General features: G+C 37.0%; 1 protein-coding gene across 2 annotated transcripts in view; it reads left to right on the top strand.

Annotated features, from left to right (window-relative positions):
• Positions 1-25,455, top strand: part of mgll (monoglyceride lipase) — a 35,405-nt gene extending 9,950 nt beyond the window's left edge. For both annotated transcript variants that reach the window (XM_042004935.1, XM_042004934.1), the window contains 6 exons: positions 2,620-2,726; positions 6,476-6,612; positions 15,130-15,240; positions 15,712-15,801; positions 18,951-19,166; positions 19,688-25,455. In XM_042004935.1, coding sequence (XP_041860869.1) covers positions 2,620-2,726; positions 6,476-6,612; positions 15,130-15,240; positions 15,712-15,801; positions 18,951-19,166; positions 19,688-19,819 — 793 coding nt within the window. In that variant the 3' untranslated portion in view covers positions 19,820-25,455. The remainder of the gene's footprint in view (positions 1-2,619; positions 2,727-6,475; positions 6,613-15,129; positions 15,241-15,711; positions 15,802-18,950; positions 19,167-19,687) is intronic.
• The last annotated feature ends 2,290 nt before the right edge of the window (positions 25,456-27,745 follow it).

The following is a 27,745-nucleotide window of genomic DNA, read 5'->3' as shown; positions in this document are numbered from 1 at the left end:
GATGGCTGAATACCACTTGTCTGCAGATGCATGCAGCTAGATGAATGCAGATGTTTGTTAAGATTCAACTTATGGGTCTTCAAATACTTGAGAATTTCTTAGTAGCTAAATTTAAATGTTCTGACCTTTCGTACATTGGCAGACGTAGTAAAGAAAGACTGAAAGTGCAGCAATCCAGCAGAACAAATAGATATTTTGGAAAATTGTTCATGGAAAGGATCTTAGAAAGCAAGTCAGGAAACTACAAGTGGCATGTGCAGTGTATTGCTCAATATACAGTTGCCTTTACTGCAAACCCAAAATGAATTAACCTCAATAAAACTCTGCTGCTCCTCTGGATGTGTGTTGTAGAATGTAGTGCTGACACAAAGAGACTCATTCACACACATCCATGCTCATTTTGAGTGCAGAGGAACTCTTAGCCCCAAGCAATGGCTTGCTAAAAAGGTGGAAAATGTGCTAATGAAGCCTGATGAACAGCTACTTCTGTTCTACTCTTCCTCTCCCCCCTCACACTTTCACTCACTTCATTCGCTGAATGCATTTGGATTAATTGTCTGCTGCTACTTATGGAAGCTCTTGCTGGCTTCACAGCACTGCTGCTACTTCTTAGAAAAAGAAAGATATTTCAGTGATGCTTTCCTGCTTAATATTCAAGGAAAATGTAAAAAAAAAGGTCTTCTCAGCTGCCTTGAACTTCACTTAAAATTAAATATTCCATCCATCCATCCATCATCTATACTAGCTCATTCCAGTGCAGGGTTGCGGGTGGCAGGGTACACCCTGAACAGGTCGTCTGTCTATAATAGACTAAATATTTCTACACTATGTTGTCAGCTTTTAACATTAGTCCATTTTGATCAGTTTTATGTCATACACCTGTAAAATACATATGTGCAAGTGTGACTTTGGCTAACAAATCACTGCATATACACTATTTATTTGTAATTATTCAGTTCTTTAACAGTTTATACAGTTTTCCTCTTGAAATAGTGAGGTGCTGTAGGAAAGCTCTGATAAATCACCTCCCAGACAGAAAGACAGCTATCAGTGATAGGTGATTTAATGTTCTCCCAATAAAAACATTACACTCATGTGTCAGTGAGCTTTCAACCAATCTGCTGACACTGTGGCCCCTGTGTTCCCACAAGGTTTTAAGGATGACATTCTGCAGTACTGGCAAAGTCAAAACATACATTGCTTCGAACCAGCACTGCATCATTGCAAACATACATTTATTCATTTTCTGTACTTGCTTCCTCCTGGTCTAGGTTGCAACGGTCTGGAGTGGCACAGTTATCATGGCAAACACTTGTCGAAGGCTTGTCTGTCAAGTCCCTAAAACCAAATCTATAGGGCCTGACATATTTTTAATAATGGGATTATTTACAGGATAGTCATCCCACAGATCAGAAGGACTTATTAGCTAATATCACCACGAGAGAATTTAAATATTTGAATGGAGTGTCTTGGAGTAAGGCACGTTTTGTAGCCTGCCAGTTGCAGACATTTTTTATGGTTTTGCATTTAAAGAACTTCATGTTAGCCTCACCTTTGAAACCGATACCTATACATCCTCCTAATTTATCCAGCCTGTAGGAGCATATCGAAGTATTGGGGTGTTTGACTCTTCGAAGGACACAATGTTAAATATCTCTGAAGAAGAAGTTTTATTAAAGTTATGAAAATTTTGCACCCATGCACAAAATAAATGCAAGGAAATCTATTAACAGTTCAGATATCAGCTAACTCTATAAGAGAAAACTCATTTTCATATTTTCATTTGAAAATACGGATTATATACCATGTTAGTTAGGTAATAAGTGAAGCTGGAGTGAGTATTATGGTATGATTTACCAATCAGCAGCAACTAATTTTGCTTCAGTAGAAAAACAAGGTTATTTAATTTGAAGCTTTATGTAGAGAATACATTTCTAACACTGGGAGGGAAATGAGTCACTGAGGCTGCTGTATTAATACATAAGATGCTTACTGTGCATACAGTCCCGATTTTCAGTGTCCATTGTTTCCATAGTTTTATCTCAGAGCTATGAAAGTTCCAGGACCATAGAGTGAAAATGACGGCTGTTGTCAGCGTATTTATGGGTTATGAAGAGTTTCCTGGCGCCCTCTGTGACTGTTTTTGAGTTGGGCAGGAAGGGGTGTGTGGAGGCAGGCAAGCAGACAGATGGATGGGAGCTGCTTTTTATCTGAATACACCGTCTGTCTCACTCCTCAGCCTTTTTTTTGTCATCAAAAATTTGTCATTATCCTCCATGTTATTTTCTCTCCCCACACACCAATGCGCATCACATCAGTGATGCACAGGTTCATCTACTTAAAAACTCCATAATAATTTTGTGTGGTCTGTCGGGGAGGAAGATTTTTTTTTTCCATCCGTAAACATTTTGTCTTTTGTTTAGTTTGTGGAAGTTAGTACAAGACTTTATCAGTAAATTGAGGAAGCATGACACTCCCATCCATTTAGAAAACAAGCTGTTTTTATGTGTGATTGTCCCTGGGTGAAAGAGATAAAGAGAGATAAAAGAAAAGTTAATGGGTTGGCCTGTTTATGAAATACTGAATTTACTTTTTTTTTCTGAAATTTTCTCCACTCAGGGCTCTGGTGTTTATAGCTCATGGAGCTGGGGAGCATAGTGGGCCATATGAGGAGATTGCACAGAGACTGAGGGAACTGTCCCTGCTGGTGTTTGCGCACGACCACGGTGAGTGACAAACATATCACAGGAATATCATTGCATGCATACATTTACACCTACATGCATAGCATTCCTCACATTTCTTAGTAGTTCATGCAAATCTTTTACTAGTCCTACACAAATTCCATCAGTCCTGGTTAATTCTTCAGTGAATTGGTCCAGTTGGAGAAAAATAATTAGGTGGTGCACTGTTGTGTTGTTCTGCAGCAGTATGTCTGCATGTGTCTAAGTGCGTAAGTGATGAGTTAAGAAAAGCCTAACTTTTTCTGAAATGTTTTAGTAGAACTGCCCAGCTAAACTCTGCACACTAGCAGAACTTGTCCCTAGTATAGACAAGACACATGTGACAGTTAGTTTTTTCAGGTTTGGGTGTGGCATCTTGTTTAAATGTTAATCAAGGTCATTTATATTTATTGCATCTCATACTGTGTCTTCAGAAGCTTGAAAACCTCACACAACAAAACCTGATTAAAAAAAAAAAACACAGACCAAAACTTCTAAATTTTTTACGGTTAGGTTCCCCACGTTGTTGTTGTGTCCCTCCAACAATCAGTCAATCAGTCAAGTTGATGACCTTCTGACTTGTGTTAGAGGGTGTGTGTTGGGTTGTGTTCTTGTGTTATGTGCTCACAAGCATGGCCAAGAAGCTGATTCCAAATGGACAAGAAGTTATACATATGACCACAAGCGGTTCTTTCAAAAATATTTTTGCAAAGAAGCAACAAATTCTAAAATGTGAATGCTTCACACAAATCTTCAAGGCAGCTGCTCAGAAGATTTGGTCCAAGTGACTGTTTGTGCCAAACAGCAACATAAGAAATCCCTCAAGGTGTTCCAAAGATATTGCATTTGTAAGGATGGGATGGACCGCCTGAAAACATATTTCTCTCAACCATGGCTGCAAGCCATAAAGGGATTACAGCTTCTGAAAGCAGGTAGAGAAGAAAAGAGCTTGTCCTCTTATGAGCTGTTCAGCTTTTCAGAAATTACTAAAAGTTAAAAGAAGCTCTCTCCAGTTATTTATCAGTTACGCTAGAATAGTACACAAACAAATCTTTTGCATTTTTTTAACCAAAATCTTTTACCTTATGTCATCATTTTCATCAGTACTTTTTTTCATCTATCTGTAATTCCACTGATTTGCAGTCATTTAATCAAACCTTCAAAATTAACTTAAAACAATCAAACTTATCACCCTTTTTTGGTCTTATTGAATCAGCATTGAGTAATCAGTTCAGGTCAGTGTTCTGTTCTCACTATGAGAAACGTTCCCATCCAGGAGTTTGAGATTTACCTGCCAAAAGTCCATTTTTTTATACAAGTTACTGTTATTTTCCATGTACAGTCCCACATCTTTTCAATCAGGTGTCTGTTGTTTTGGTCCAGAGTGAAATATCTCCAAAATCTTACAGATTTAGTGATTACCTGAGCTTTCTCTCTTATACAACCATGCTGTTAACATTGTAAACATTGTTATGTCGTGGCAGCTAAGTTGACATTTGTATTAGTTCCTTGAACCGCTGTGCTTATGCAACCTTGCATACCATGTTTTTGAGGTGGTTTCATTACTGGTTCAGAACAAGAAAATGGGTCTCAAAATAGTTCTTTGCATTCAACAGATTTAGGAAATGTTTATGGACCTGAAAACTTATTCTAGAGCAGCACTAAGTCTTTGCTGGTTTAGATCTAAGAACCACTTTCATCGGGTCAACACATGCCCTGAGTGATATCTAGTTCGGCTAAGACAAAAAGGGATCATGAAAAGCTGAGCTTCAGCATGACTGTAGGTCAAAACAGCCACCAAATACACTAAAAATGTAAAATGAATTTTTTAAAAAAGCATTCCACAATTTCTTTAGCTGTAAAATGACACTAAATACATTTAAATTGAGTTGATTAAAATTAAATTAATCTCCAACAAGACTATCTAAGGTGAGATATTTCCCAGCTCAGCTCTGAGACGCTTCTTTGTGGTTGCATAGTGTGAAGATTTCAGAACAGGAAATGTGTGAAGTCATGTGATGGTGCAGCAGAGCCTCACGGTTAGCCGCAGCATGTGTGCTCAGCATACTGTTCAACAAGTGAATAACAGGGGAGAGAAAGTGAGACGGAGATGCCACAGTAACCGAGTCTTAGCTGTGGAAATATGTACAGCAGAGTAGTTTTCAGTAAAGACCTGACAGAGACGATGAAAAAGAGTGAAGCTCCTCACACAGGAGCAGTCTGTTCAGTGACTCACACAGTTAAAAGAAAAATGCTAAGGTGGAACAAATCTCTGTAGACACTAGTTTGTCATCTGCTGCTCTCACACTTACATGCACACACAGAAATGCACACTGCCTTGAGCAGCTTTTTGATAAAGTTCAGCAATTGAGATCTTCTGTTCTTTTTTTTTTGTCTTCTTGGTGTCACTCTAAATAAAGAAGTTTTAGGTCTTTGTTTATTTGTGTGAGGATTTTAGAACAAAAAGGGGCAAAAAACAAAGAAAAAAGCCTCAGTTTCAGCAAACAATGGTAAGAAACAGAAAAAGAAAAGAAAACTGGAGTGGGCGATTTCAGACAGCATTGATTATTTGATAACTTAATCTGAGGCAATCCTGAAAAGTTAATCATATAATAAATAAAATTCCATACTTATTGCGAATTCATCTACATGCAGGGATAAATATATATATATACTTATATAATGTCTGCAAGCAGAAATGATGTCTGTTCACTCCATTTAGAAGTATAGAGGAACTCTTGATCACATAGCTTTGAAAAGGAAATGAAATATGCTTTGAGAAACTTACTGGAATTGTACTGGGTTGGACTCAAGGCTCTTTACCTGTGAATTGATCCCTCAAGATGCTGAGGACAGTTAAAATTTTATTTATTTTAACATATGAGTTCTAGTTTAGTAGCTTAAACAAATGTTGTTATTAACATGAGTCAGGAACTTTCACCATGTCATTAATTAGGCATTGTAGGTGGAATATTTCCTGTTGACACTGCGTTCCTTCATACACATCATCTGCTATGAAACTGATCTATGAATGGTTGACTGTGTTTATGTGTGATGGTTTGACAGTGTGTATTTCATCGGGTTTAAAGATCCAGTTGGTTATGAAGCAACTGATCTCCTGTGGGGGAAAGTTTGCAGTGTTCCCTCACTAACTGCAGCTGTGTGCGGACATTGATGTCCACATCATCGTGTCAGTGTGTCTTTCATATTGACAAGAAAAAAAACAAAAAAAAAAAACAAAAAAAAAACAGCAAAATGAAAACACTCACATGTAGGATGCATATATGTATAAATACATCCCCAAATAAAGCTGCAGATCAAATGACAGAAAGTGTGAGCTGCACATGTTATGAATGTTTAGGAGATGGTGCTATTGCTACTGTGGTTGCCGCGGCAACCCAACTCATCTCTATTGGTGTTGCAGAAAGCTTGAGGAGAACATAAACAGTAGTCTGCATATACATACATATTCATACATTTTCCCTCCTTGCCATCTGTTAACCCCACTTCTTTTGCTCTTTTCTTTCTGCCATCCCTGTCTGTCTAAAATATTTTTTTTAAAAAACTGAGTAATTTTTTTCCATATAGTTTGAAATCACCACAAGCAGGAGAGAGGGAGAGAAAACTAAAAAGATAAAAAAATCACATAAATCCACCAAAGATTGTGTCTTAAGGACAACTGATGTCTTCAAATGTGCCTTGTATGTTTCTCAGCTAACAACACTTCTCTTCTTCTATCTCTCCTTCCAAAGTTGGACACGGTCAAAGTGAAGGTGAGAGGATGAACATCAAAGACTTTCAGATTTACATCAGAGACTCCCTGCAGCACATCGACCTAATGAAGTCCCGCCAGCCTGACCTGCCTGTCTTCATTGTGGGCCACTCCATGGTAGGACTAACCCTAACCCTTCCGTGTTTACCTGTTTTGTTTGGTGTGAAAATAATAGGTTTGAGGTCCCTGTGTAAAGTGCTTGTCACTAGGAGAGTGAGACAACTTTAAATTAAAAGGTAAACCCTGGTCAAGCATACAAATGAGAACCTCAAATTGAAAAGATCTGTGATACCATGGTATTCATATGAGAATGAAGATGTTTTGTGCTTTGGTTAAACCAGAGCACATAACGTTCTGCTGTTCAGGACTGATTGAAATCTGAATAAACTGGTAAAAGAATTAGACAAGATAGACTATTATAGCCACGATCCATTTGGAATTGTTTTTTGGATGAAAATTACTTAAGCACCCATGCTGTTAAAACCCCAAAACACAAATTTGTCATTTTAACATTTCTTTCTAAGTTAGGTGAGGAAATAGTTAACATACATACATGCAGCTAAGGGTACCATGCATGGTAAAATGGTTGTTCTAATCTTGGGAGTAATGTCATCTTACCATAACAAAGCTATGAGCACATGTTAGTAGCTAGTACCAAATAAAAATTCAGACAGTGATTTGTGTATTGATTAAATAATAATGTGTATTGTATTTACTGGATAGGAATATACTGACATTCAGGTCGTGGGAATATAATGGGCATTCTTGTAACTTCAGCGTGTAAAATTTTGCAATGGAAATGTTTAATTAATCTTAATAATAATTTGAACTCTTAAATACAGACTTTCAGAGCTGCACAGTGGTGTGGTTAGCAGTCTCACAGCAAGAAGGTTCCTGGTTTGAGTTTCGAGTGGTGAGGGAGCGGTTCCAGCGGGATCTTCCTGTGTGGAGTTTGCATGTTCTACTTTATATGCGTGGGTTTTTGCTGGGTACTCCAGCTTCCTCCTGCAGTCCCACAGGTTCACGGTTTACTCTAAATTCACCTTAGGAGAGAGTGTTTGTCTCTACTTGATGGACTAGCGAGCTGCCCTGACCTCATCAAATCTTGCCGCCCTGCCTCTCGCCTTGTAGCTGACATGAGAAGAGCTGAATAGCTAGCTATCCTAAGTTTGTTAAACTTTGATTTACTCATTCAAGTTACATTCACGCAACCTAGTTGAGTTAACTCAGAAAGCTTTGCAGCTGGTTGCCTTACTTTTTTAAATTCACTCAACTTGTTTTGTGTGTTTTTCTTTTACAGTGCATGTTTGTCTTCCTTTGAATAACTAGTTAGCTTTGGCTCAGTCAGAGTGCCACGTAGGCTATGTTATTTCTGTGTAAGGGCCAAATGCCACATCATCTACAGGGAAATAGATAGTTTGTTAAGTTTGTCCTTCTCAGTCAACGCTCACTTACCTTTTACACAGTGACACACATTCCCCACAGCCTGCAGCTGCTGCTGGTTACAGAAAACATCCAGCAGACCAAGTCACTTTTTGAGTAATGTGCTTTGCAATGTGGCTGTGTTTGTGGACATAAGTCCTGTCACACATAACAAGAAAAATAAACCAAATTATATTCTTCTTTAAGAATAACTTTTAGGCTAGGGCTGCAACAATAAATTATGATGATGATAGAATTAATCTAATTTTTTAAAAGGATAACACACTGATGACAAGATATGACATGTTGTGTGTTTTTTGTTGCTTAGTACAAAGATAGTTTTGAGTCTGTCTATTGTCATTCCCCAAGTTCATAGTAATCCTTGGTGCTTAAATAGTCAATTATATATTTATTTTTTCAAAACATTGCACCCCTCATCCAAAAGCTCTTTAAGTACTGAATGACTGGTAGTAACTTCCAGGCTTTCAGCTCTCATGGGGTTGTTCATACTCTGAGAGTCACTGAGGTCACATTTGTGTCACTGACCCAGATGCCCATGGTGCAGGTCATTCCAATTTTTGCTCAGCTGACCCATGGGATGGGTTACTGTGACATACATTTTAAATCCATTTAAATTAATTTTGGAATTTAATCAGTTTGGCTTTTTTTGTGCTGTTTTTATACTTTTTTTATTGTACAGCACTTTGATCAGCTGTTATGTTGTTTTTGAAATTCTTTAGAAATGCAATATTATGGTATAATTTCAATTATTTTGTCTCATCAGATGATGGATATTGCAGTGTAAGAAGAACAAAAGTAATATATTCTAGTATCCGTCTGTTTAGCTTTGTGAATGATGAAGCAAAATTTTACATTAAGAACAAATGATAAGAAAAACTATCAAAGGCATCCACTGAATCATTTTTAAGTGCCTAGTTTCATCCGTTATTCACAGAACTGCATCAAACATCATAGCCTCTCGCTGTGTGTTCTGAAGTAGAGCTAACAAAAACATTAGTAAAGGGGGTTATATACTGGATGATGACTGTTAGTGTTTGAAGGTTGAGTCAGTTTGTACTTCACTGAACTACCTCTGCTGGATGAATAAACTGAATACATTTTGAATACACACATTTTCACTCATGCATCTGTTGAGTAACATGTAATCTGGTTCATGTTGTAGGGGGAAGCTGCATTCTCCGTAAAAGAAAAATATACACAAAAAAAAGAAAAGATCCTTTGAACATGCAACAATCAGCACCTCCTGTGCAAATCAGGAACATTTCAGGCTGTAAATAAATACAGCGTTAGTAGACGTATAATTCACAGCTGAAAACTTGTATCGAGCAGAGAGCACAGAGGAGAGCTGCAAATTAATTGCAGAATTGTTTTGTCATGGGAAGCGTGGAGCCTTGTTATCTTGCAACACAGCACTGATTCAGTGGGCTTGTGGTATTGTGTGCAATGAAAGGATTTACTGCAAGCATGGTGTGCTTAGTAGAGAAGTGAAAGCTACATGGTTTAAAAAAAATACACACAGTATTTGTGCTTTTTAAGAAAAGCGTCTGAGAACACTGAAATAATCCTCCATTAATTACTATTCTGAACTGAAAAAGGAATCAGTCGGAATTCTGAGCTTAAAAAATTGTCATTTAGTAACTTGTATCTGCATAATTGATTCCTTATTAGAAGGTTAGAAAACTACATTTAATGAAAGCCTTTGATTCAGCTTACCTTTGATGGATCACTGATAATCATGCAGTTTCATGTTCAGTTAAAGGCGATCTGAGTGTTCAAAACTATCTGGGTTTGTGGGCGCACAGATGTAAATAATGTTGTGTACATTATGCAGTCAGATCCCAGACATCCAGAGCAAATGTTTAGACATTACAGTCTGTAAATATTAAGATACAGCTGAGCACAAGAGAACTCCCTCCTGCTTCCCTTTCCTCATCATCTCTCTCTTTTCCTGTCCTCTTCCTTATTTTTGCTTCTTTATCCCCATCTTTGATATTTCAGCTTATGTTTTTATTTTGTTCTGACATCAGCCAAGTCAATCAGCCTCTGATTCCCATCATCATCATGCTTGTATCACTCTTAAACAATCATTTCAATTACTTTCCACTCTCCTTACTGCTTGCCATTCTTTTTACTTCCTTTCTTGCTTTACTTTTCTTTAGAAGCACTAAAGATCCCAGTCTCGATGGGAAACTAGGCCCAAATAAAAAGCTGGATTAGTGTGTTTTTACAGGCTTCATTTTCTAGCTTCCCTTCGTTGTAACTCTGCATCCTGTTTCCATCAGCCTGTTCCTCTGCTCCTCTGTTTGTATGAATCTTTAGTTAAAGGGGCCTGGATGACGCAAAAACAAGACGACAATCAGCCTCTTGTGGATGTTACTGTATGTGCTGCTTTGCAATAACATCCTGAGGAGATTCTGATGCAGTTAACAGGGTTCAGCCACAAAGCATTTACACTCTTATCACCTGTTATACCACCAGTTCTTTGTTCTATCCAGTTTAAGAATAATATGGGTGTATTCCTTCTCACTGAAAATATCTAAACATATTTGAATCCTAAAATATGTAATAATGCTTTAATTTAAACAAAGATGTGATTTTCTCAGGTTTTAAGTGGGGTGAAGATTTAAAGAACTTCTTATAAGTTTCTTTTAGTTTAAATCTACACCCCACCATGGCTCAAAGGTTAGCAAAGATGGTCTTGTGGTTTATCATCCTCTCTAATCCAGACTGATACCTCAACAACTTTTTTATGAATTACTCTAAAAGTTCTCAGTGATGTACTTTTTTCCAGCCTACCCTAAAAGAATAAATAATAGTAATAATAATAATAATAATAATAACAATAATAATAATAATAATAATAATAATAATAATAATAATAATAACAATAATAATAATAATAATAATAATGTTACAGGCTCTCAGACTTTCAGCCAAATTATTTCAGCCTGCCTACATGTATAAACAACTTCTTTTAAGCCATCCTACCACAATGGCATTCCACTTAAATCTATCTTTTTCCCAATTTTCCAGAAATATGCAAGAATAAGGCAGTCCTACACATTTTTTTAAGATGCATCGCAATCTTTTTTTCGATATGTAAGATTTTCACAATAAATAAATAAATAAATAAACGGGGCATGGGGCTGGAGTCCATTCCAGCTGCCACTGTGTGAGAGATGGGAGTACACCCTGGATAGCTTTGTAGTCCATCAGTGGGCCAATACAGAGATAAACAAGGCAAAGAGCTTTAAGAAACCCTACAGAAGCACAGGAAGAACACATAAAAAGGCACCAAATGAGGTTGAAAGTGAACCCCATCTTGCTGTGAGGCAGCTGCTCTTACCACCACATCAGTACCATGGAGCCTCCATATCACTGTAATTTGGAATAGAAAAAGTATTTTAATTGCATATTTCTCTGTAAATACTGCTGATTACAATTACATATGTGCATATTTTGTCATTACCTTCGCCAAGGAGGTCGTGTGTCTGTTTGTCTGTCTGTTAGCAACGTAACTCAAAAAGCTATTGTCAGATTTTAATGAAAAATTTGGTAAATCTCAGAAATGGGAAAGGGAACAAGTGGTTAGATTTTGGGGGTGATCTGGATCACTATCTGCATCTAGGAATTTTTTTTAAATTCTTCACTACAGGAAGATAGGGATAATTTTGCCATTAGAGCTTGGCAGAGGTCTGTGCTCTCTGAGTGCTTCTAGTTTAAATATGGTACATCCTTATGTAGCTGAACAGAGTTCAGACACTGGTCATTGCTGAAAAGTCCAAACATGAATCAGGTTTATGTTCTGTTGTGACATTTTGACTGGCATTGTGGCCAGTAAATTTTAGTAACCATACAACAAAGTTGCTTCAATTTAATGTGTAGTGAATTTCTATCAACAAAACGTAAATATTCATGTGATTAAAGAAACATTATGAAAGTACTGAAAAACGACAAACCTCTAGAATCCATTTCAAACACACCACATCGGCAGAGTGAAGCACTCTTGTGAATTTCTGCAGTTTTTTTTTTTTTTTTAGTATTGTGTGAGCTCATGGGAATGCTGACAAATGCCTGAGGCTTTGGTTTCTTCTCAGTCCTCCTCTTTTCTTTTCTTCTCTTGCAGTATTTCTGGCTAAGGTTCATTTGTCCTACTTCCAAAGTGCCAGCTTTTTATGTAACAGTTCATCATTCTTTGCTCAGCTTTTTAGCCCTCCATCTCTCTCTGTATGTTACACATTTAGCTTGCAATGCTAAACCCCACTTTGATTTATGTTATACAATTACATATTTCTTTTTATACTAGTTACTTAACCCAGAGTACAGAATATGAACTGCACTGAAATTATAATTGACAAATTTAAGTCTTCACATTATGCCTATGTACTAGCTATTTATTTCATATAATGTTAATTTATTCTCTCTTTAGGCCTTACTTTAGCTTTATAGCACATGTGACATCTACAAGTTAGCTCCATAGGCAATTTATGACAGTTGAAGTCCTCCTAGTGTCAGAGTGTAGCTAGACAATAACGGCATTCATCCCAACCAAAGTTCAGTCACAGAAAGTGTAAGGCGGCCTCTAATCAGCGTCTGAAAGAGCTTCACTGTCTCAATAATCCTTCTCCTACTTTCTCTATTCACGCACATCTGACTTGGTCAGCACACATCACTAGACAAAATAAGTTATTTTTCAAAAATACATCTATCGAGAATCAAGTATTTTTAGACAGTCTGGCAGCTGTTCAGCTTACATCAGTCAACAAATTTTCACCCTTTGATGGGAGCAAAATTCTGTGTCTCTGCAGACATGTTGTGTTCATGTAGGATTATTTTTTTGTAGGCTTTTGTTTGAGGAGGGTGAAGCACAGAAATTGCAAAGAAGAAGAAACTAAGGTAGCAAGCCTTTTATTTTTTCAAACTGTGTGTGTGTTTGTATACAAGCAGTAGTTTGTGTGTGTGTGTGTGTGTGTGTGTGTGCGTGTGTGTGTGTGTGTGTGTGTGTGTGCTTTTGTCTTTAGAAAGTGAACTTTTCTGGTGGGAAATGTTCTATCTTCCTGTAGTGCCTCTTTTCACGCAGTGGGCCTGTCATTTGGTCTAAGCTGATGAATATTCACACAGTCAACAAAGAGCGCTCACATAAACTAAGTTAAAGCCAATTAGTTGCCAAAAAGAGAAGAAGAAAAGAGGGTGGATTCACCCAAGCAGAATACTTCTGTATGTGTATGTGTATGTGTATGTGTATGTGTGTGTGTGTCCGTCTGTTGTTGCACAAAGGAAGAAGATCCATATGAAAGTCCGCCATGGCAGACTGATTTGAGTCCCTGCCTCCAAAGAGTTGCTAACTATCATGAGCCAACATCACAGGATTGAAATCACAATGCAAAAATTCCCTTCAACTTTTGACATTACTGTTTGGTTAATAGGAAAGTTAAATTCATGGGAACTGAGTTATTTGTGTATTTATTGTAATTTACACAAAAACATAACAAAGACACCACTGACTAATCTTTCCCTTGGTGCTAAAAACACTTTTTATTGTGCTGCTGGGTCAATACACTGATATAAATCTACTTCTTTATTGGCAGGATGATCAGAATTCGATTATAATATGACTGATGGATGATGATGCACAGACAAAAAGTGTTAGGTCTGCTTGAAAAGTCAGCATGGGCTCCGGGTTGTGGCTTTGTGCTTATGTTTGCTGCAGTCCCAGTACACGTTGTGCCCTAAGGAGTATGGTTTTACAACAAAAGAGCCGAGTGGAAAGTCACGCCCAGCTAAACAAAAGCTGAATTGTCTTATGTTAGCCATGACCTCTGAGTACTTTTCCCGTTGCTCATCGCAACAGAACCTCTCACCTACTTGCTGTGACCTTCCTATTACTGTCACAGGAGAAGAGACACTCCCAGTCTTCTGTTACAGAATATCCCATCAGCTTCCCATCGATAAAACATAATCTTTTAAAATCTAGTTTGCTTTTATCCATAAAACTTTACTATCAAATTATTATCTGTAGCACTTTCCTTTTGGTTTTTTTTTTCTCAATATTTTTCCACCATTATTTCATTGTAATTTAATATGTCAATGAAATCAGTTGTATCAATGAAAAGTAAGAACTTGACCTTGTTATGTCTCACATGTGCTTGCAAATACAAAGAAGCTCCTGTCTTGACAGCTCCAAAGGAAAAACACAACCTCTGCACTGTTAAAGACTGTCATAAGAGATATTACTGGGAATTTGATACCTAGCTTAAGATAAAAGTCAGAAATAGTTTAAGTTATTTTCTTTCAAACAGCAAATCAATTTGGAATATCGTGTAAATGTTTAATTGTTGTTTTTCCACTAGTAACCTTACATAAAAAGTCCTAAATTCCCTGAAATAACATAATGTTTTCAATAGCTTTAATTCCGTTCAGTCCAAGGCAGATTTATAAAACTTCACCCTCAGTTTCAGTGTGAGACAGTTTCACTGTGAGGCCAAACTAAGCAGTCTTGAGCTACATGTTTACTCAACATTCGGGCACTTTTGCTTAAATACAGTGTATTTTATTCATATCATTAAACCAGAGAAAGACTCAGAAAAAATCCCAAAGTCCCATTTTTACATCTGCTAATGACAAACAGTTTAACAAACTCATAATAATGAGTCAGTGATACTGTTGTAAAAATTATGGATGCACCAATACCACATTCTTTCAAACCAAGTAAAAGTACTTACATTTGAGTACTTGCTGATACAGAATACCGATATGAGTACTAATAAATCCAAATAAAAATCCTTTTTTTTTTTTTATCGCTTACTGAGATAATGCCAAATTTGGATTTTTAATATTGCATGAATAATAACTTTGTTGTTTATACATAAAAAAAACTCATAGTTTTTTCACATTGGTGTTGCGTTCTGTAGTATCAGAACACTTTTAGGAATACTAAGTATGGGTATGCTCACATAGTATCAGGCCGATGCCCGAAGCTGGGATTGGTATCTGTGCATCCCTAATAAAAATAAAAATAGTCAACGTCTCAGTGCCTTTTTATGATAAATTTAACTACATCCAGTGAAGAGACATCAAGCGTGTAGAGGTTGAATCTTAAATCAGATGCCCAGCATAAAAATTTAACATGACACATTTTCTGAAAAAAAAAACTAAAATGTGCTTGTTTGTTTGGGTTTTTTTCCTCCTAAGGGTGGTGCTATCTCAATCCTGACAGCCTGTGAAAAACCAAATGATTTTGCTGGAGTGGTTCTGATAGCACCGATGGTCCAGATGAACCCAGAATCGGCAACTCCATTTAAGGTACCACTTGACTGTCTGTCCACTGCCTCTCTGAACTGCTCCTCTCTCCCTTCAGTCCTTCTTCTTTCCTGTCCTAATTCAGGAGTCTGTTCTTACACTCAACTCAAGCTTGCTGTAAATGTTGATACTGATAATTTGGGTTTTTTTCAGGTCAAGTATGTGTCTTGCACTGATTCATACTTAAACAACAACAAATGTCTCTTATATCGTTGATACAAGTGTGTAATTCCAAGGTCAGACACTGGCAGAGCTGTTATCAAAACCTCCCTGGAAAGAAAGGACATACTATTTTCCTCTCCTTTGCTTGTTTTAACAAAAAGAAAAGTGATTTTTAAATCTTGCATTCACATAAAAATATAAACACTCGCAGACAAACAGAACTGTGAATCGAGGCAAAGACTTTCCTCATGAAGCTGGTTTGAAAAAATAAACTGAAATCTCTCAGAGTGATGTGTGTTTCTCTGTTTGCAGGTTTTTGTAGCGAAGCTCTTGAACCACATGCTGCCCAGCCTCACTCTGGGCTCCATCGAGTCCAGATGGGTCTCACGGGACAAGAAACAGGTGAGAAGCAGATGTTGGAGGATGCGTGACTGGGTTGATGTGCTGTATTGTTGTCTGTGATTGAAATATCAGGTACGGATGTTGCAGAAAAAAGACTTTGCAAGGTCTCAAGGGGAAGATGTGTGTTCCTACGTGTGTGAGAAGTCACGCACATAACTCTGGACAATCCCAGGATGAAGACCACCTCATGAAAAGTACTTTGAATTTTTTCCAAAAAGCACATTGTTGGGTTGTGTTGCATTATTTATAAATATAAACAAGAAGACTTGACATTAGACGCCCACATTTCTTGTATAACTGTGCAGGTTAACCATAAGAGACTAAATCAGACATGCAGTCACATCCACACACCTTTACCAGGATCTGTTTGTGAACGTTGTGAACTGAACTTGATGTGTGTGTTTGTGTGTAAGTGTTCGAGCAGACCCACATCCTGCTACTTCTGCTTTCTGCAGCTGGGGGAAGTTGCATTCTTCCAGGTGTAATAACAGATTGACACAATAGAGAAAACTGACATGTGACAAAGACTTCTGACAAGATTTGCTCAAATGAAAACCAGATGTATGGGTTTATTCTCTTGCTGTAGAACACTGTTTTGTGGAGCTTTATTCATGTGGTGTTTTTAACTGTGACCAGGGATTTGGATTCCTCTTTTAACATCATGAATGTTTGATTCCTCGAGTTGGAAATGAGAGAAAGACGAGAGAGTTTTAATAAAACGAAAAAAGATTTGAACTGGGCAATTTAGTTTTTCTTCTCTCACCAATTATCACATACATGTAAAGTCAGATTTATTCATGCACCATTTATCTATTTAAGTAGCCTAGCTGGACTACAGAACTTAAGAGCACATTTTTAAAATCATAAGTTTGGTAATGATTTGTGGTTTCTAAGAAAGGATTCATCTTCCCCACTAAGCTTCACTAAATTTACAGAAGAAAACACAAGCAGCTTTTGTGGAAAGTGGCTTGATGGCTGAGGCTATTCAACCTTAGACTTCACATAAATGAATGAATGATCAGTGATGTCACTCACTGGTTTGCAAACTGGTATTTTGAAGCTTTAAACTAGAATTTACCATATTTGGATAAGCATGTGGAGCTGGAGGGTTACTATTGAATGGTGATTGGACAAAATGCATTTTTAAAGACTGCACAGTAATTGGAGGGAGTTAATCCAGCTATGAGGCCATAATGCTTTGGGAAAAGCCAAGATGTTGTGGAGCTAGTTATTAGCAGACCCTTTAAGGTTTTTAAGCATCATCTTTATGGGGGAAAGTTGGTAAAATATCAAAATCAAGATAATTTTTTTTAATCCCTGTATTATATGTGTAGAGAACTTTTAAAAATATGAAACCAAAAAGCTGTTAGAGATTTTAGAGGCTTGATTAGCTGTCAGTCTGGAGGCAAAATACTATTCTGCTGTAGCATCTTGACAATAAAAGCACTTATCTGAAAGAGGGAGGAGCATGCTTATTAATATTTATAATGCAAAACATAGAGTAATCTTTTAGTGGGTGTGCACTTTTTGCACATAATAGTATAAATGTACTAAAGAAGAATGACTCCTGCCGTAAATTTAATCTGAAGCTGAACACTAAGATGAAACTTTCCTGTCCTGGTGGGATGCGTGTCCTCTGTGATGAGCATTTGCTAACAGTAGGGGTCACTGAACTGTTTGATGAACAGGAAATAGGAAATCTTTTCACCTTTAAGATGGTGATTCACTGGCAGGTTGTGTCACAGCTCATCTTACAGTCATTCTTTATTCTTTGACATTTAAGGAAGCCATTTTTGTGGAGGTAGGCCACAACTTTTTTTCCACAGAAACTTGACAAATATGAGTGGGTGTGTGATTTACTGTATGAAAGACCAAATGTGGAATTGGTTGCTTTATGTCAGTGGAATAGGGAGGCCCTAAGCTTATCTCTGGTTTCTCTTGTGTTTTTATCTTTCCAAAAAGCGCTTTTGTCCTCTTAACCATTATTTCTCCCACTTGTATCCAGCTTTTACAGTTTCCCCAGGAGTCTTTTTCTAATTTTCTTTGACCGCATTTCACCCCAGAGAATCTAATCTTCTTTTGACTTTATTCCATATTTGGCTACTGAGCATGTTTGCCTGTTAAATATAGAAGCCTCGTGCAATAATTCAGGTTTCTTGAAACCTCATACCCAACAGCAGATGAGGTTGCTATGTTTGCTGCTATGGATTTTATAAAGAGATTGGTCAGGAAAGATGCATGTAGATAGAGAGGTTGGAGGTTAAATCACTCATGTATGTTCATCTTAACTACATTGAAAGTGGTCTAAAGGATGTCGCCTATACATTCTCCATGGTTCCCATCCAGTGCAAAGAAGAAGTTGGTAACAACAAAGAATAACCCTAAGGCACAGCATCCATCTTGGTAAAAACAGTAAAAATGAGGCGTCTTGGGCCCCACAGCATCGTCCCTTGTTATAGGGCAGCTCGTGATGTTGTATAGACCAAGTGCATCTGAAACTGAAGTAAAAGTAGCATATAACGACTGCATTACCTTTAAGTCATGTCAAGCCTTTTAGACCATTTTTTTTTACCATTCAAGTAACTGCAAGACCACATCTGTGCAGTGACTTCAGCTATATTTACATCTATGATGATCTCCCACAGGGAAGGTTAGGAGTGACAGAATGTCTTGATGTTTCTAAAACAGTCCACAGCATTGTGGTGTCAGACTAACTCAATAAATTGATCCTCTCCGCCTAAATGTATACTGGAACAAAGGAGAGTAGTATCATAATCATTGGGGGAAAGGCAAAGGGGTAAAGACCCAAATGCTGGACCATGAAATGAGGAGGGAAGTGACAGACAGATGTAGGAACCAGGATTTAAAGAAAAAAAAAAGAGCGCTGCCAAAGCAGGATGTTCTGTAAATTAAACATACAAAAGCATAACTGAGACGACTGATTAACCAGAAAAATAGTAGAGACAACAGAAATGACAAAGAGCAACAAACAGTGGACTTGCAAAGAACAAAGGGAAACCAGGCAGAATACTGAGTGACTAATGAATAATGAGGAGTAGCAGAGTCTGTCCAGCATCAATGAGAAAGATGTGACAAACTAAAACATCATCCTCTCTCCCTCTAACGCCTGTGTCTCTGCCTTCTGTCAGGTGGAGGCATACGACAACGATGAGCTGAACTATCACGGCAGGTTACGGGTGTCATTCGGCATCCAGCTGATGGGTGCGGCAGAACGAATCGAGAGGGAGCTCCCATCCATCACCTGGCCCTTTTTGCTCCTTCACGGTGACAGTGATAAGCTCTGCGATATCAGAGGCTCCAAGATGATGCATGAGAAAACTGCAAGTTCAGACAAGAAATTAAAGGTAGATGTTGATTATTTAAGACTAACTTCAGTTTCTTTTAGTTTCTTTTTATGTCATCATCTTTAAATGAAACCCTTAGTGTAAGGATTTGATTTAAAGTCCCTGCAATCTAGTTGCACAGACATTGTTTAAAGCCTTAAGACTACAGTTCACTCGCTAAATACTGAATTATAATACGCTGATAGACAAACATCTTTTATATCTCACTTATAAAATGCGTGTTTGTAAAGAAGTTCACTTACTGTATAATTACAGAGTTTATCATATGGGATTTAATAGCAGGACAAACTGGAAACAAGAGAATGAGAAGTGAGATAAATGAACAGAGAGTAGAGTTGTGGATGGATTTTTTTCTTCTGCTGCACCTTGAGACGATCATAAAAAATCAAATGGCTCAGGCAATGCTTTGTCTCATGTGTAATGAAGGAATCATTAGACAAAATTAGTTGTTTCGCAAGTAATATCTTAGAGAGTTTTGCTTCTTTACTGCATGCCTCTCATCTTTGACTCCTAAATTTCAGATATATGAAGGAGGCTACCATGCCCTACACCACGACCTGTCTGATGTAGCTGAGTCCGTGCTGAAGGAAGTGACCAGCTGGATCTCAGAGCGACTTCCCGATTCGACAATGCCATCACAGAAAGGCTTGTAGATTTGTAACTTGCACAACTGGGTCAGCGCTCCAAGGAAACTCCCAGCTTTGTCCGAACAGGCCTGCTCACTTTTCTGTAGTCTGTAAGACGTACTGCACTGTCCTGTCTGGGAGTCAAATTCCAGCATTTACATGAACATTATTTTCCCTGTATGAAAGGTTTATTAACTCTATCCTTTGGGCATCTATTGTACAAAAAAACAAACAAAAAAAAGACTATCTTTATCTTTTGAATACTTATCAATCAGACCACTGTTAAAAAATGAAAGTCTTATTCTAGAAACTCAGCAGCAGTAGTCAGTTTCCCAGCAAAACCTTCGATCAGGAATGTGCCTCATGTGCTCCAGCCAGCAGGTTTATCCAATTATTTTTTCATAATCTCTATGGGGCTGCTTTTTAGTGCAGCTTAAATAACAATACACTATGGTTCTAAGTGCAATAATAACCACCTTTCCTATTCCTCGTTTACAAAATAGGCCAGATCTTTTAAGTGCTAACAATGAAATAAAACAGAATAACTTAATCTACAGAGGACCAATTTCTTTTTGCTTATTTGCCATTCAGTTGCAGGTCAAAGGTCAGGAACGTCTTGAGCTGCTGTCAAATCAGTGCTAGGTTGGACGGCTTGAGAGAAGCTGTCATCTCAGACTTACTCTAGTTTTTTACTCTTAACTCTCTGACCCATCTGTTTGGCCTCTTCAACAATAAGCACTCTGTATTAATAGCAAATCCAGTCTACTTCCTCCTCATGTCTCTTTTGTTTGGTCTGGGGACAGATGGTTGGCCTAAAGGCAGATGGTTGGCACTGCTACATTATATGAAAATGCAGTATAACCTAATAACTATTCATCAGGAATGTTTTTTTACTAATCAGTTGAGTGTTTTAAGGTATATTGTATATAAAGAGATATTTTTCTTTTTGAGCCTAATGAGAGCTTCTCAAGCAAGTCAGTTATTTACTGAATGATTTTTCATACTTGACTTTTCTGTGTGGGATGAAACAAATTAACCAGGTAAAGCTGTCATCACTCTCTCTGCAGGTGGGAATTAGCATGTGAGACTAAAATGTCAAATGTTTTCTCCCTTATTTGCCCTCTGACCTTTAAGGTCAATGTTGATTTCATTGTTAGAGCTGTTCTGGATCTATACATTCATTAAGGTAAAACTGCAACAACAGGGCCCAGCTGGAAACTGAGAGAGTAGGATCAATAATAAAATAAAATATTAAAGGCTTTGGAACAGTAGTTATGCCCTCAGTTTGGGGGATGAATAGCTGATATTAAAAATGGATTTTATGCCAAATAGCTGCATGTGCAGGAACCTCATCTCGAGGTAGTGACATAAATCTTGTCTCTTTTGTTTTCTACCTTCTCTAATAGCAATGTGTCATACCTGAATTCAGCATTGGCTTCAATAGGTTAGCAATAATATCACAATGGCTTTTATATTTGATAGATCATTAATTATTGGCCAGATGGATTTGTACTGAACCCACCATTATTTATTGTCACATAGACTGTAATTACTGACTGCAGCTACTTAATTTTTTCCTCCTCATGTAGCACAGGAAGATTTTTACACTTGCACCAAACATATTAGGTAGACAAATATTGTGAAGTTTGTGTTAATTCAGACCTTAAGCTAGCTGTTGATACATCTGCAGCATTCATGTGTGTCCTATGGAAGATAATTCAAATGGGGAAATAAATTGTGTGTTTTATTTATTTATTTATTTTTTTCTTTTTAATCACCTAGAGTTCAAAGAAACTCATGCAGAGAATAGAGGGGCTAATGGTATAATGGTGTGGTATCCATGGTGACCAGTAGTCATGTGTAACCACGGTAGCAGTCCAGCAGCAAGGGTCTTTTTTCTGTCTCTCTTTTTTTAGATGTTTTTCATGTTGGATCACCAGGGTGATCCCAACAAGACAGATAGAATGACACAAATTTCTGACTACCATGTGCTTCTCTCCCATGTTTCATTGCCCCGGTGTATTTGTTTTCCTTTTTTTTTTACCAGTTGCAAGTGGTAATCAGTGCTCCACATCTTGTCCATCACATACATTTTGTTCGGCTAGAGATTGAGACATTTTGTACTGTGAAAAACATTTTTTGGGTGAATAAAAGAAAAGAGACAGGCTAAGTTAAAGGAACTAGAAAATCTGTATTTCTACAGGCTTTTGAGGATATTGTGCATGAAAAAAATATCTTAATATTTTACTAGGAGTGCAGATATAGATGAAAAAAAAATAATGTATTCATGATTCCCATCTGGAGTCAGACCCTTAACCCCTACCAGGACTGCAAGCACTTCAGACACAATCTACTCTTGATTAGGCTGCAGCAGACACGGCACACATAAAGGCTGCACAGTCTCAGTTGTATTCAAACTCCTAATGGCATCCCCGCTGAACCACATCAACACTACAATGATTTCTACTGGCAGTGTAATTTCACAAGCTCTACCTGTCAGACAAACATGCGTGTATATCACTGCTATCATTAGCTCTGGGGGTGGAGAGATATGGGTATACAGAGGGATGATAAGAAAGAGATGAGAACCAGACAGTAACCATGGCAGCCACCCATTTTCTTTTCCTTATCATCAAAATCACCCAATAAAAAGGTTTATTTATTAATTCTACAGAAAGCATGACACATGTCTGCGCTTTCAGAGTTGGTTGTCCATTTCGCTGCTCTGAGGATTCCCTTTTGTGTAAGCGCTGAGATCAGAGAGCAAGTAATTGGCACTGAATAATGAGAGCTGTGTGTACTAAATGTAAAGCTGCATGCTCTATTTTTTTGTACTGAAAACACACCATTTCTATCTAAGGCGAGAAGAATTCCTTTGAGATTTCTTGTGTTTGGGTACCCCTTCCGTCCATTTTATGTCTTGGTTAAAAAGTGGTTAAAGGAAGTGATTAGAATTAAATAGCAATTCACCATTTTTCTACTAGATGTCATTCCTGATCACCTCAGCTGCACGCAATCCATAACTTAGTCCTTGCATCTTTTAAAGACATTTCCATAGCAGTATTCCATTGCACTGTTCACTTCATGCAGATTTCCTATACTAAGAGATTGCCATGTATAAATGCTTAGTTAATAACTGATAATCCACTCGATTGTTGAGATCTTTTTTAGTTAGGACAGACGTTCTATATTAAGTAAGGGAGAGACAATAATGAGGACACCAAACAACTGAATCTGAATTGGGCTGCAGCTTTTGTAACAAAGCCAAATTCAACTGGCCGACTGATTTGTCAATAGGGCATTTGTTTCTGTTTTTATTTGTGACTTTATGACTGTTTATAAGAAAAGAACTGTTATATATGATGAAGGACTAAGGGGCACAGGCCAGTCTTTCTATAGTTTTATGAGACTGAAATATTCTAGAAAGACTCAGTGCAGTGTTGCATGAAGCAAGTCAGGATTCAGTTCTCAAGTTGACAGAATTGAGAAGGTCTTTTCAAAATGCTATAAATGCAGTACAAGAAGAAAAGAAAAAAGGAATGAAGCTAATTATATCTGCAAAATACAAATGAGCCAAGCTGTTAATATAAGATTTGAAAGGGCATATTTCAAAACCTCAAATCAAATCTTACTGGTTTGATCAGTGTTGACTGATGTGATTTATTTCTTGTAATTAATTGTAATACACTGTACAGTACAATTCCATAGTATTTCTAATGCTTGTTTGAAATACATAATTCTTTTATCTTGTTTAGAGTATTTTTAGAAAATAATTCAACATATTGGCACATATGTCGAGGCACTTTTTTACACCACAACCATTCAGTCTTGTGTCGCTCAGACTTTTGACACTCTGATGTGGAAATTAGCTCAAGGTTGTTTCTGTGTTGTCATCAGTCCCAAATAAGACAATGTTTCTGAAAAGATTTTGCATGGAGACACTTTTACTCAGATGTGAAACTATGATGTCTTGTTGCAAACAGAATTCTTGCTGTCACAGAACTTTGGATCACTTTTTTATATAAGATCATAACAACAAAGTGGTGTTTATACTACAAGCTACAAGTTTGTGTTTTGTCTTTTTAGTTTTTTTTTTCTTTCAGAAAAATGTTTAAATTTAATGGTCCAGTTTTAAGAAAGTTTATAAAAAAAAATCATCTGTTACATTTGGAGGAACCAGGTCTCTTTTTTCTTTGTTTGTTGGCTTTGTGGGGGTGGGGTTAAAGCCAGTGATTTATTTAAAGAATTCCATAAATTTTAAAGACATATGTAACTATATGTGCTATGTAATTGATTTGTTTTAGTGTTGTTTGTGCCTTATTACTCCAGTGAATGTGTATCTTTATCACTTTTGCATTAATCTGCAATTGTATCTGTGTTAAACATTTATTTTTTGGTTACTCTGGACGTTTGTTGTCACATTTGTTTCTACTTCTGGCTCAGTAACCCTGTCTGTGTGCCTGTCTTCCTCATGTTGTCTCATTCAGTTTACATCTGTCTGTCTGAATTTATGTGCAAACAGGAGTATAAGCAAGTATAGATAAAAAAATAATAATATTAAAAAACAGTATTTTAATACAGTACTAGCTACAGCACAAAAATACCTCCTAGTTCTTTTAAACAAGATTTATTTAACACCATCAGAGAAATACTTAACAATAGAAAACCATGCTTTTGGGCTGTTGTATAATAGTACAATGGATTTATAATTTCTTACTACCTTTGAGTGTCAGTCAAAATAAGAAATTCAGTATATTACATAAAAATGATCATAATAATGACATACGAATGTCTAATGTGATGGACTGGCGTCCTGTCCAGGGTGTACCCTGCCTCTCGCCTACTAATTGCTGGGATAAGCTCCAGCTTCCCTGCAACCCTGAATTGGAATAACAGAAAATGAATGAATGTGTAATGCAACAGGAGCCAGAGGTAGATTCTTTTGATCACTACTGTTGTATTTGTTTAAAGTGTTTAAGATGCATTATTTCAATTTATGAGTTAATGCATCTTAAGTCAAGTTTCAAATGTTCATCATTAAAATTTTACCACTTAAAAGACAACTGAAAGTCACTTTTTCACAACTTTAACATTGATTGTAACATGCCGTTTTTCTGTGCATTTGCCAGAAAACACAATATTCATGACATAAAAAAATGCTGGCTATAGTTACGAGGTCTCTGTGTGTATTAAATCACTGAAATATAAGTTTATATAGGCAGTTCATGACTATGTGTGACCTACACAGTTCTCATTGCATCCTCACATTCTTGAGTCTTCCTTGTAAAGTTATATGTTGTTTTATTTAACAGGAAACTTAGTGTTGCTTGATAATTTATAAAAATGATTCTTTTATTTATCTATCAATTGATAAATATGCCATTTTAGTAGCCACCCCTCTAAAGACAGGGTTCTCCAGACCTTACATCAACTCAAATTCAGGTATCAAACATTGTAAGTCTTTTACTTTTCACTGATGCATTGTATTTACTTCATAAGTTTAGTAGCAGCATTGATAATTTACTTTAAATGGGACAAAATATTGTAAAAGATGTACATAAAATGTAACAATGAAACTGATATCAAATCACTGAATGTCAAACTACTTCTTGCTAGACTGTTCATAATGTCCATATTCTTTCTGAATAAACTACCTGACTGTTTAACTGTGTAGACTGATTTAACTTCCTAATCAGTTTCTCTCCTGTGTGAAAGATATGGTGGGGGTTCACTGATTCTTTGGGATTATACATACATATAATTCCCTCTAATTCTTCTACTTCATTTAAAAGATATGTATATATAATTATTATGCTGGCTGCGATTTTTAAGAAAATGCTGATACAGTCACTTAATAATATAGGCAAACAGAAGACTGACTCAGGAAAGTATGACATTGTCCCAGCATTTGGATTGATTGCTAAAGAGACTGAAAAGCACATTTAAGGCAGTAGGTGGCAGCATTGATTTACAAGCTTAAAGACAGAATCATTTGTGTGAATCTGAGTATTTCCAGAATTGCTGCACAGGCATCCATGACATGAATGAACTAAGGATTTCTGTTTATTGCCATCATAATTTACCCTGACTTCACTATCATCCAAAGGTTATAACAAATCTCTGTGAAGTTCTCTCACTGCCAACATATTTTGCGCAATAATTTTCATTATGAATAAAAAAAACATGTTTTTCTAATACTTGTGAACCCAGAAGTGTCATTTTTTTTATTATTTTAAGTATAATTATAAGAAATCGTTTGATCTTGCTGTTTTATTTGACTCTGTGAGTGACTGTACAGCTGAAGAAGAGAGGAACACAGCTGAAAGCCATGCAGCCCTCTTCACTGCAAATATATGGACAGGATTTATTGTCACAATATTTTTCTCAATTATAAGTTATTCATGCTCATATCTGCAACTCATCAAATTTAAAGAGAAAAATGGCCATACATCTTCAAAGATTGATATGTTTCAAACTTCAGGTACCCAAAATGACACACTAAGTTAATCTTATCACACTCACTCCCTTTTTTCTCCTCTGTCCTGTTTTCTTTTGCTTCCTCCATTCACTCTGAAAATATAGGCCAGCAGCTCTCTGAGACATTTTTAGAGTTGGCCGGAACCACATTAGCAGCAATTCCCAAAAGGGTGGTACTCCTACAAACGATAGCACCTGAATCCACACTCTACGTGTGGATATTAATCTGCCCCTTTCAGTTAAGGAAACACCAGCACTTGCTCTTGTTCCTGTGGATGTAGAAGGAAATCCTTCTGAATATAAATGCACCCCCACAGGGCATACACAGACTATATACAAAGGTGATTATTTATGACAGATAGTTTCACAAGCTAATTGATTCAGCAGTGTGATGAACCTCCATCATTAAACTTGTCAGAATGAGAAGTGTCACACTGATGATGTGGTTTATTTTTAGTTCAGTCCCTCTAGGTTCATAATGTTTTATGATAACCCTTATGTCTCTGATATTATATTCCACTGGTGAATAACAAGCATTTCTACCGTTTAGATTTGGCCTTGGTCCACGCATATATCTTCTCACTGTAAGCATTTTTTTCTTGTGTATGCTATTTGTTTTATGTCAATTGTATTGTCCCAGCAGGGGGAGCCATGAGGCCTATTTTTTCTTGGTGTATGTTGAAAACAAAGCCCTAAGCCAATGAAAAACTGATTCAAGGAATTAAATCAGGACTGGTTGTGACCATGGCAACAGCTTTACCTCAGTGACAAAAAGAAGGTGAGAGATAGAAATTGAAGACAAGATAATATGCAAGGCCTGTAGTGGTTCGGAGCAAACTTCTGAGAATATGCTACCTTTAAAATGAACCTCAGTAACCTCTCCCCACTTTGGTGAAGTTTTGGGGAAATTGATTGAAAACTAATCTAATCAAAGGAAACTAGAGCATGAAGATGGGGAGGAAAGCGGACTCATCAGTGGTACTGCAGTGAAGTTGTGTAGGAATTCACTCAGATAAAATTGGTCTTAATGAGTACATGGAGTACTGACATATATGTTAAGGAAATTATGACAGCTGTCTAGTATTAAATGACCTGTGAAGGACCTTTGGAAACCAACGGATGATGGTTGGCATGGCAAAGACAGAAATGAGAAAGTGATGAAAGCAAGAAGGGAAGTGATTTTACACATATAAGAGCATTTAAGCTTTTTAAGAAGGATTTACCCTCATGTCCTTCCAGCTTAATGATGCCAGATTGATGGGTTTTTACTTTGTTATTTGCTCAAACCCCATTTAATTTAAAACAGCAACATTTTTTTTTCTGGAAAGATGGGTTCCCACTAATAAAGCCTTGGAAGATTTGTTTTCCAAAGGAATTACTTATTGTTTACTTTAACCATATCATTTGAGAATTTCTCATGATATTGCAGAAGAAATAGATTTCCTTTAATATCGAATGTTTATCGCAAATCAATTG

The sequence above is a fragment of the Melanotaenia boesemani genome, chromosome 13 (genome assembly GCF_017639745.1).
Source record: "Melanotaenia boesemani isolate fMelBoe1 chromosome 13, fMelBoe1.pri, whole genome shotgun sequence".
In the NCBI taxonomy this organism is placed as follows: domain Eukaryota; kingdom Metazoa; phylum Chordata; class Actinopteri; order Atheriniformes; family Melanotaeniidae; genus Melanotaenia; species Melanotaenia boesemani.
The sequence above is the reverse complement of the archived record's forward strand: the minus strand, read 5'-3'. Positions and strand labels throughout refer to the sequence as shown.